We start from the raw sequence: 11,661 nt of genomic DNA, 5'->3' as shown, positions 1-11,661 counted from the left end.
CAAACTACAGATCTCCAACTTTTTATGTACTTAAATAAACTAGAACTGTTAGCTTTACATTTTTTACAGATACTGTTCAAAATTTAAAATCCCATTTGATTCACAGTTTTCATAAGTTTTGTCCCATTTTGAGGCCTCCTTAGTTCCTCAGCTTGGGTATCTCTTGAATTCCATATTTACTTATTTTTAAAGATGCCCTTTCCCTCACAATGGCTTCTTTGATATGTCAGCAAACCATGCAGGGCTTATTTTTCAAGTGGCTGTTCTTTTGGATCTGTGCCATGCATTTATCACAGGCTTCCACTAAAGCACTTTTAAATAGAAATGGGCTCCAGGCTTTCTATGGGCTGTAACTTTTTAAACAATTCCTTTCATCCCCCTCCCCACCAATGCCCTCATTCTGTCCTAATTTCCCTTTCTAAAACTGAGCAATCAAATGATGGATTTGCCCTGCCTTTCCCACTAGCAGGGGACTGAGTATTGTAGTCACTATTGACCCGGCACTTTGCCCATGACAACTCAGTACCCCAGCTTGGTCATTCCGCAGACCCAAACTCAGTCCACTACATTCTGCAGTGAGGCTTGAAATATTTACCAAACATCCAGTGCTCCTGGTGGGGTCAATCCTTCCTTCATATTGTTTGGATTTTTCTAAGTTTTGTTTTTAATTGACAATAACTCTACATGTTTATGGGTACACTGTGTATTGTCAATGCATATGTAACATGTTAAATGAGCAAATCGACTAATTAAGCTGTCCATCACCTCAAATACTTATTACACTTAAAGTCCTCTCTTTTCAGCTATTTTGAAATATACACTTTTTTTTTTTTTTGGTGGGATTAGGGTTTGAACTCAGGGCTTCACATTTGCAAAGTAGGCACTCTACTGCTTCAATCATACCTTCAGTCCATTTTGTTCTGGTTATTTTGAAGATGGGGTCTCTCAAACTATTTGCCTGGGCTGGCCTTGAACCACAATCCTCCTTACCTCAGCCTCCAAGGTAGCTAGGAGTACAGGCGTGAGCCACCAGCTCCTGGCACAATATATTATTGTTAACTATAATCACCACACTGTGCAAAGGAACACCGGAACTCATTCCTAACTTTACACCCTGTGACCAATGTCCCCCCTTTCTCTACCACCACCCAATTGGCTTATTATCATCTACAAGATAAAATCCAAGTTCTTCATAAACTATTAGAGTTAGTAAAAGACTGGCAGACCAAGGCTGATGAAGATGAGAAGCAACTGAAACTCATATACTGCTAATGGGACCGTAAAATGTGCAGTTTCCACAGTGCAGACACTGTGGAAAACAGTTGACAGGTCCTTAAAATGTTAACCAGAGTTACCATATGACCCAGCTGTTCCACTTCTAGGTATGTACCTAAGAGAACACACAAAACTCACACACAAATGTGCACAGCAGCATTAGTCATCATAGCACAAAACTGGAAGTAACCCAAATGCCCATAAACAGGTAAATGCTTAAACAAACAGTTGTATATCCACATCATGGGATACCACTCAGCAATAAAAAGCAACTACACTGATACATGCAGCACACTGATGAAACTCAACAATGCTAAGTAAAAGAAGTCACACTAAAGGGAGCATATACTATCTAATTCCATTTGTTTCAAACTAGAAAATGTCCAGATGTGGTGGCATACACCTGTAATCCCAGTACTCAGTAAACTAAGGCAGAATTGAAAATGAGGCCAGCATGGGCTCCATAGCTAGACCCTGTCTTAAAATGAATTTTAAAAACTAGAGAATTCAAACTAATCTATACTGACTGAATCCTAGCCACAGTTGGTTCCACACCGTCCTGCTGAAGGCCCATGTCAGGCACCAGTGGGCACTGTGGTCGTGGGTCCTCACATTTACAGACCAAGAGGATATAATCTCCTCAAAAAGTTTCTTGGGAAATCCTTTAAGCTGATTCCATTTTCACATCTTTTGTCTCCCAGCATCTAAGGCAGCTACATGTGGCTGCTTAGTAACTTAATCCAAACAGAAGTGAGGACTCAAGAGTCACAGACTTACAGCTGCCATTGCACTGGCCATAAGGAGATGGTATTTCTCAGGGAAAGGGGATTTGTGTCCCTATAGGAAGTTTATATTAAATTGGGAAAATATGTCTTAATCTGTCAACCTCCAAAACCCCTTCAAAAATCCTTTGGAGCCTTTTTTGGAGGTAGTAGTGATGGTAGGGATGAGTTGGTAAGATACAGAGTTGGTGAGTAGACATAGCTAGGAAGGACCTGGAACCAACCCAGGAAGATGGGCCAAAACTTGCAACTTTCCCTTGGCAATGGCTGTGCCCTGCAGCTGCCCAGGTGGGCTTTTACTGTCTTCCTAACCCACCCTCCCTAGGTGACCTTCTCATGTACCTGTCATAAACCCTCTTCAAGATGCCAGTCTCGCCCTCCCCGTCCTGCAAACCTCCTCTTGGGTCACCCAGGCTTCACGACTCTCCTGTGCCCAGCACATCCTAGAACTCAGGAGTGTAGTATTTGGTGTTGTGGACTGAATGTATTGCTTTGGTTTTATTTTTATAACTAGACTGATGTGCTTGTGGGCAAAATTTGAGCCTGTTTCTTAGAGCACCTATCAATGATCCTTGAGCAGATGGCAGGAGCTGATTGACTGGCAGGCAGCAGGAGTCACCTCCATGGCTTGTGTTTATCCACATACTGTGAGTTGTTTAGTGTTTTACCAGTCTGATCTTGAGGAATATAATCTGATCTGGGCCTGGTGGTTCCCATGTGTAATACCAGCACTCAAGAAGCTGAAGCAGGATGGTGAATTTCAGGCCAGCCTAGATTAGTGGGATCCTGACTCAAAAAAAAAATCTGGAACTAACTTAAGTCATGGGGGAAGAGATTGGCAAAGAGCCCCACTTGAAAAATAGTGGCATTTTAGAGCAAGAAAATCACCAAGACTAGAGAGGAAACCCATCGCTCACTGGTCTTCATGGAAAACAAAAGGCTGGGAGCTATTTCAGTGGGATCCAGGTTAACAATCCCAAAGCGTGTGAACACGGGGAAACCACTTATCACTCGAGCCAGCAGAAAAATTGGATAAAAAGCAATCTTTTGGCAGGGCAGCAAGGCCGTGCTGAAACAAGCTTTCCAAACACTGCTTTCTGCCAAAGCAAGCTTCTATTTATTGGTGGTTCAGATTCCAAAGCTCCCCTCCCTGGACTAACAGTTCAAGTGTTATTTGTAGTTGCCATCAGCTGCCACCTACTGGTCTAAATTACAACTGCCTACCAGGACCCGTGTGGCTTGGAATTTCCAGTCATCATCTAGCTCCAACACACTTGGTCCATGGTATTCCATAAATGCTTCATGAGTCCCCAGAACCCAGAAGATGTACTATTAGTTACTTTAGTTTTCATTTTGCTGGCTGAAAAACCTTGTATGCCCTTATTTCCAGCTACTTGGGAGATAAAAGAATCGGACAAATAGCCCAGGTGGTAAGTTCAGGAGACCCCATCTCAACAAATAAAAGCTGGGCATGGTGACATGCACATGCCATCCCGGCTACACATGAAGCATAGACTGCAGCACTGACCCACCCTGGTATAAATGTCCCTATCTTAAAAATAAAGCAAAAGTTGGGGACATGGCTCAGGTTGTAGAGGGCCTGCCAGGCAAGCACAAGGTCCTGAATTCAAATCCCAGTGCCACCAGAAACTCCAAAAATTTAAAAAACAAATGCAAACAAAAAACTTACATAGATTGGTATGCCTGTGGAGTTAGTCTGGTCCACAGCTGGCTTCTAAAATGCCATCTCTCCATTTAGACTCCCAATAGCACCTATCCACAATCATGGACAGCAATTACCAGCAAGACAATGATGGTGTCCTGCCCAGCAATGCCAAACATTCGGGGATGGTCCTCAGTTCCATTAGGCTGCATTACAGCACTCTCCTGGCACTGTGCCAGCAGTTTGCAGTACAGGATCATGGGCATGCTTTCACCCAACTTCATTTCCCATCAAACCCTTTTTGTTTCCAGTACTGGAGTCTGAACTCAGAGCCTATACCTTGAGCCACTCTGCCAGCTCTTCTTTTTGATGGGTTTTTTTGATATTGCCTCATGGAACTATTTGCCCAGGCAGGCTTTGAACCACAATCCTGATCCCTGTTTCCTAAATAGCTAGGATTACAGGCCTGAGCCACCTGTGCCCAGCCCACCAAACCCCTAAGTACTCACACCAGGCCAGCAACTGGTACCACCCCTGCAGGGCTGGACCCACCGCTCTCATTCACTCTTGTTGTATGCTGGCTATCACTCACGGGAGACTGCGAAAATGACAATGCAGCTTCTCCCTTCAAGGAGCCCTGAGGCATCTGTATTTTTTCCCAATGTTATAAAGATTAAAAATCCCAGGGTCTTCAGATGGCTAAGCAGTCCCTTCCAAATCTTTTTGTGCTTTCTTCAATGCTAACGTTCAAACCCAGGACCTCATTCTAGGCATGCTACACACATTCTCTTTTGTTTCTTAGAAACCCTGAGTCCAGAATTGGTTAATTGTTGGCCCAAATACTACTCCAGTGCTTCTTTTTCTAGACTGTACAAAACTGAAGAAGAGTGTCTCCTTTAATCATCTCCAGGTAGCAGACACAAAAATCTCATTCCAGGTTACCACAGCACAATTCCCACCACACAGCATGGGGTCAACACGGCTGGTCAAGGAAGATGTTCATTATCCCGTTTGCCTCCAAGACTCAGTACCACACCGAACCCAATTCTGCAGGGTTCAAGCAAAGAGGGCTGTTATAGCAGCCCTAAACATCAACAAGTAACATTATCCCCAAACCAATCCAATCTTGCCCCATTTACATTCTCACCCTCAAACCATTCCTATTCAGACCACACAATACAAACAAAATGGGACACACGTTTTTCTGGCTACAAGTTTATTCAACACAAAAGAAGCCCCCCCAATTTTACTGAGGTGGCTGACCACGTCCACGACCAAATCCGCCTCTCTGCAAGAGAAAGCACATCAGCATTAGTGGCACATTCCATTCTACCTCCCCCTCAGGGTTTTGTTAAAAGTTTCTGGCCTCATTATCACTGGAGAAGCTCCCAAAAGTAAACAAACATCCAGGAAAGGGCAGGTCATTCAGTCCAGCCCCTCACTGGCAGTGGGGTCACCTAACATCTAGGTCTATTTTCTCATTGGTACAACAGAAACATGGCCACCCACTGTGTGTCACACACATGGAAGCACCCAGACAGGACAATTTTATTCTACTATACACGCCCCCTTTACATAAATGAGATCTGAGAGCAACTGGTGCTTTAAAAAGACCTGCCACAGGGCAGTTATGTGCCAAGCCTCTATGCAAAGCATTTGACCTGGATTAACTAGGTTTATAGCTAGAATTATCCCCTTTATTTTGAAGATAACAAACTACGGCAGAAAGAAACCTTCCCAAGATTACACCAGAAGACAATTTGATTCCAGACCAACTTTGTTCTAAAATCCACTCAATCTTCAGTTCAATTTCAAACTTCCCTTCATAAAATTAATTATGGGATTATGACCATTAAAGAAATAGCATGCCACCTGTACTGATTTGTAAGACTCACTCCTGCAATTTATTTACCAAAGTTTGTATACTGTATCTCACATCAAACGTATTTAGGGGAAACATGAGGGGACAGGACTCAACATCCTACACCCTACACCCCCCCTTAGAATGTGCAGAGCCACAGACTGAGGCCAGCACAAGTGTCTGCTCGGTGACAAGGGATACTCACAAACTGGAATTCGGTTGCTGACCCAGCCCCAGCCTCGGCTTTCTTGTCAGCACCAGCTGGAAAGAGAAACACCAAGTCAGAGCCAGCTAACATTTGAACTCTGTAGAACAAGGGAAGACAAGCCACACGATCCACTCTTGCAGAAACCATGCCAGTAGATGAACTACCCCAGAACACACAAGCAAATCACCCAGTGGTGAACACCTTCAGGTACCTCTGCTCCTACCTCTCCTGGGACACCCTAAGCTCTCCTTAAATCACCCTTCTAAACTCATAGCCTCAACTGTCCACTCCTCCAGGGAAGATGGCCTATACAACGACCCTCACTTCCCATCACCGAGTTACTAACCACTCACTTCAAACCAGCACCTAACTTGTAGAGGGAGCTCAGTAAGGGAAGAGTTAAGAGTGTTTATAGTGGTCACATGTTAAATACTTTTAGATATAGAGTTAAATAATGTATTAATATTCAAATAACCTAATTTTGCATTTACACACACCTCACATGGGAGTGGGGTGGGAAAGAGCCAGGGCCAGTAATAAACATTGTTTCAGTAAACACCACAAAAACTGGAGTCTCTTTCTAGCTCAATTCAAACCACACCCACCACAGACCCGTTTGTTCATTTCCAGCCTGCTGACCAAGCAAGCCACTTGTGTTCCCCATCTCCACACTTTTTTGCATGCACAGCTATGCACATTCCCCTAGAAACAGGAAGACCCTATGCACAGGCCCATGAGTTCCATCCTCTGAAAAACAGTCCCCTGGCTGATTTGAGTGTGTGTATTGACTTCTAATGTGCGCAATCATTAACTTTCTCTAGCTCAGAATCTGGAAGTTTCTTTCAATTACCCTATAAGGTGTTCAGGTCAACTGGTCACTTCTATGAAAAGTCAAAAGGACAAGAGATAGGACTGGGGGCCTGGCTCAAGTGGTAGAGTACCTGCCTAGTCTTAAGTGTGTATGTAGGCCCTGAGTACAAACCCTAGTTTAAAAACAAAAACAAAAACCCCCAAGAGGAAGAGTGAAACAAGTTAAAAAACTTCTCTTTTACAACTTCTTTTACATCACAACTGATTGCTTTTTTAACAAAGTCAGGGTGACAACTCAGTTGAATCCTGTTATGCCTCTATAAAACATTACCAATGGCTCCCCATCTTCTCCAGAGTAAAGCCAAGTCCTTACCATGGCCCTACATCCTTATCTTCCACTGTTCCTGTCTGCATAAGCCAGGTGCTCTATTCAAAGGCCTTTGCCTGGAATGTTCTTCCCTTGGTAGCCACTGGCTGACTCTCTTCCCTCCTTCATTTGTTTGCTAAAATCTCACTTCTACAAGACTTGCTCTTAAAATTGCAACACCCACCTTCCCTATTTAAATGCTCATCCCTACCTGACTACTTATTTTTCCTAATGCAAACTCAATGAGGCCTTTTGTTGGCAGAGTAGACTTGCCTCCCAGCTCAACAATGATGCCTGGCACCCCACATATACCTGTTCTGTGTCAGGACAGACACTTCTACTTAAAAACAAGATTTCCTGATACTTTTGCAGTAAAACAGGTGAGTGAGCCCTGACCTTAAGGAGTTTACATACGAAAGAGACCACATATGGATAAAATAGGCATGCTGCTTTCCTAAGAGTTGGTCAGGATGTTTTTTTTTTTTCCCAGTGTCCCCAACTCAAGAGTGCTTTCCTCTTAGTTCCCATAAAGAACCACAAGGAACTCTGGCTGTTCTGATGATCGAGATTGAAGTGCAGGATCTTTCCTGGTCACCTTGGCATCTACAAGGGTTGAATTCTATCCAGGGCCAACTGAGAGTCCAGAGTTTCTACCCCAACCCTCCAGATACAGAAGATCATTACTCACGTGGCACAGCACTCCGTCTGTAGGTGTCTCTGTCAGCTTCCCCTCTTGTGAGTCTTGCAGGTCGCTCACCCTCCAGACCTATGTAAATTAAGCCACACTGTAAACATAGGGTAATGTCGGATCTATTTTTTTAAAGCCAAGAAAAGTGGCATCTCTCCTGTTCTCCCTGGGTAACCACTTAATTATGATGGATTAACAGGGACAGGACCTTTAAGTATAAACTTAGAAATGTTAACTACAAACCTGTATTTCCCCACAGGTACTTTTTATCATCAATAATTTGGTTCCCCAAAGTCCTAGGAAATTCACATCTCAATTATAATGCTACATACCTACAAAAAAAGTTGCTTTTCTTCTATTGTTTCTGGACAGAAAAGCATTTTCTAATTGCTTGGCTAATAAAGAAATGTAGCTATTCCTATAACCAATCTGAATAGCCAGCTTTTAACTTGACCCATCTCTCCATAGAAAATTTAGTGTAATGGAAAGGTTTGGGACCTTCAGCTTATATAATCCACAGACGCCAGCAAGAATCCTTTACTTCCTTGTGGACTTCTGCATGTAACTCATCAGTGGGACATACATTAAGGCAATTACATCCCCAGACCCAAGGCACAGATTCTTTTTTGAGGCAAGGTCTCACTATGTAGCTCAGGCTAACCTCAAACTCCCTATCATCCTACCTCTCAACTGCTGAGATTATTGGCATGTACCACCACACCCAGCTCGTGAGATTTTTTTTTTTTAGATCCTAGCTTTTAAAATCTAGGCCTTGATAACCAGAAGTGTTGAGGCACCACTGTAATCCCAAGGACTTGGGAGGCAGAGGTAGGAGAATTTGAAGTATTACAAATTTTTGGCTAGCCTGAGCTACATAGCAAGACCCTATCTTAAAAAAAAAAAAATTCATTGAAAAGTAACTTAATCTATTATTCTTTCCACCCAATTACCTTACAGTACAAGAAATACATCTGATTCTGTAGTGGGTGGCCAAAATAAATGCCAGACCCACTTAAGCCAACTAAACCAGAATCTACAGGGGCACACAGACACTGACATTTTTTTTCCAGGTGATTCCAAGATCCAGTAGAGAACCTCAGTTCTAAAGATACACAATTCTACTTAACCTCTAGAATCCCTCAGGAGCTTTCATAACAAACTCCTGAGCTTCATGTTGTCACCCTTTCAGGGAAACCTAGACACTCTGCCGATGTTTAAGAATCTCTGCATCATCTCCTCAGCCCACAAACTCTGTAGCTCCTACAAAATTCTTGTGAAAAGAAATAGCTTTGACAAAATGCAACTGTGAGCTAACAATGATCTTTGGAGTCAGGGGATTAACCCCCCCCACACACACACAGAGCACATCCTCACACCATGATCTCATACACATCTGCCCTCTCCTTCCTTAATTTCTTTTCCCCTTGCCAAGAAACTGTACAAAACTTCACTTCCTTCACATATGGTAAACAGCTTTGCTTTAGATTTCTTGGGTATAAACACCATCATACCCTACTGGAAAATAACTACTCAGTGCTCTACCACATTTATCTGGGTATTTGCACAGGCACTGGGGAAGACAGCCACAGACTAAAATTGCATTTGTATTTAATACTAACTCATGAATGGCCTAGACGCCTGGGTCCAGTTCAAACATTTCAGTACTTTGACCAAAGGCTCTGCCTAACATAGTCCCTCTAAATCTGACATCAATGATGTGTTACAAGAACATTTCTGTCCTGCCTCCCACAAAATACACTACCCTTTCCCGAGAAAGACTGGCTTCAGAACAGGTACACTTGAAGGTTATTTATGTGGACACCATACCTTTGGGCCGAGGCCTGCCTGTCTCTGGGCGGCTGCGACGAAGAGTGGCAGGCACGATCTCAGGAGGCAGGTGGAGGTAATCACGGAGATACTGGATACCCTCGTTAGTAAGGTACCAATAGAAATGTCTCCAGGCAAACTGTTCCTTCACATAGCCTCGAGACTTTAGAGACTGTAAGGCAAAAACCTACTGTCAAGACATAACTAGAAGATAAGGGTACGACTCAGGTGGTGAAGCCTGTGCTTAACAGCACAGATCTTTAATCCCAGTACCTAGGAGGTTGAGTCAGGACAATTACTAGTTCAAGTACAGCCTGGGACACATAGTGAGGAACCCTTTCCCCCCCCCTCCCCCCAACCTCAAAAGACCTATCTAAATTGAGCACTATGGTGTATAACTTCAGTCCCAACTATCTGGGAGGCTGAAGCAGGAGAATCCCTTCAGCCCAGCCAGGAGTTGAAGCCAGCTTGGGCAACATAAGAAGCCTCATTTCAAAAGACATAACTAGAACCTTGGAGCGCTATACTTAAAATGAGGTGAGTAAACACGTTTTCACAGCACTATCTCACTACCCTTCAAAAAAACCAGCTTGGGCTGTTCTCCTTAGAATCTGCCTTGAACACTGGTGGGCATTCTGTCCATCTCTACCCTACCCCATACCTGCATGGCTTTCATGACATGAAGATTGGGCACATTCTTGTCTGCCAGCTCTGGGTGCTTGGGCATGTGGACATCCTTCTTGGCTACCATCACTCCCTCCTTAAAAAGGAGTTCATAAATGGCAATCCGGTTCTTCTTGGGCATTAACATCTGCAAGAAATAGGCGATTATGCAAACAAACAAACAAAAAAAGCGCTTCTAGATAATGTCTCTAGTCCAATGACCAAGTTCAAGACCCTAAAATGATCACACGCCAGTGATTTACAGTAAGTCATTATCAGTTAAACTCCTGTCACCAGCTATTAATGTCCACTGGGTCAAAAGCTCAGACCACGGCAGCAGGTACGCAGAAGGGAGGGCTACAAAGTGCAAGACCAGCTACCTCCCACCCCTAATACAGGCAGCCGTTAAACTAAAACGGGAATGGGATCTACATTTGCTCCACCTTCGAAAGCCTTCACAACCACTATAGCTGTGGGGGGAGGGGGCGCACACAAACCCTGTAGCCTTGCAGTACTGCGGTACTTAGTGGAGGATCGCGCGGCTATTCCTTAAGTTACACAGGAAGGACTCGGAATAAAGTCCTCGCTTCCTGATAGGCCGCTGACCCCAACCCAAGGGCTAAGACCTTCGCCCCCTCGTCCCTTTAAAACTCCTCCACCAAACTAAAGTTCACAGCCAGGTGCGGTAGCAGCCCGGAGCTAAGGGTCCTGCCCCGAAGGAAACGCGTGCAGAAGGGACACTATCTCCCCAACCTCGCCGGGCAGGCCCCCGCTACACAAGGGCTTCGAACTCCCCTCCCCGGTCCTCCGCCATCCGGACGCCAATTTTCATATACCAGCACCCCCACCACCCCCACCTTGACTTGCACCCCAACCCCTCTCGCTGCTTAGAAATGAGTGTGGGAGGAGGGAGAGAGAACCACCCCTGCCCGACAGGAGGTAGGCGCGGCCGCTATGGCTGCGGGACAGCCCGGATGGGGGCTGATGGAACCCGAACTCTAGAGGAACCCACTGTGGCAGCGTCAGAGTCCGAGGCCGCGGCTAGAAAAGAAGGGGCATGCGCGCTGCGGCGTCTCTTCCGGGCTGCGTGGCCCCGCCCCCATCCAGGACCCTCGCGCGGCCTGGGGTGGCTGCGGTGGTGCCTGCGCGGCGGGCGGACGGGCGGCGCTGTTACCCGCCCGAGCGCTCTGCGCGCCGGAACCGCCGCCGGGAGCTCCTGCGCCTGCGTGCTTCGCTAAGGAAGGGTAGTTGTGTGGGGGCTGAGCGCTCAAAAGGGCGTCTGTTTTTGTCTCCCGGAAGGTAACTTACTTGGGCAAATGTTATTTGCTCTTTGGATAGGCAAAGCGAGAACATACAGGAAAAATAATGACAACAATAACATAAAAAATAAAAATCCTATCAAAGGTAATCACTACTTAACGTTTTGCTATGTGTTCTAAACTCGTATGCACCCTCACAAATGTGTTTGTAACAAAACCAAAATGTTTTGTGTATGTTATGTATGATACGTTTTGTAA

General features: G+C 44.8%; 1 protein-coding gene across 1 annotated transcript; it reads right to left on the bottom strand.

Annotated features, from left to right (window-relative positions):
* Positions 1–4,919: 4,919 nt before the first annotated feature.
* Positions 4,920–11,308, bottom strand: Rps10 (ribosomal protein S10). Its single transcript, XM_020164139.2, has 6 exons — positions 11,157–11,308; positions 10,143–10,292; positions 9,482–9,653; positions 7,655–7,732; positions 5,787–5,842; positions 4,920–5,008 (listed from the first exon to the last, which is right to left on the bottom strand). The coding sequence occupies exons 2-6, from the start codon at positions 10,290–10,292 to the stop codon at positions 4,967–4,969; spliced, it is 498 nt and encodes a 165-aa protein (XP_020019728.1). The 5' UTR covers positions 11,157–11,308; the 3' UTR covers positions 4,920–4,966.
* Positions 11,309–11,661: the final 353 nt, after the last annotated feature.

The sequence above is a fragment of the Castor canadensis genome, chromosome 8 (genome assembly GCF_047511655.1).
Source record: "Castor canadensis chromosome 8, mCasCan1.hap1v2, whole genome shotgun sequence".
In the NCBI taxonomy this organism is placed as follows: domain Eukaryota; kingdom Metazoa; phylum Chordata; class Mammalia; order Rodentia; family Castoridae; genus Castor; species Castor canadensis.
Note: the sequence above shows the minus strand (reverse complement) of the source record. Positions and strands in the feature narration are given on the sequence as shown.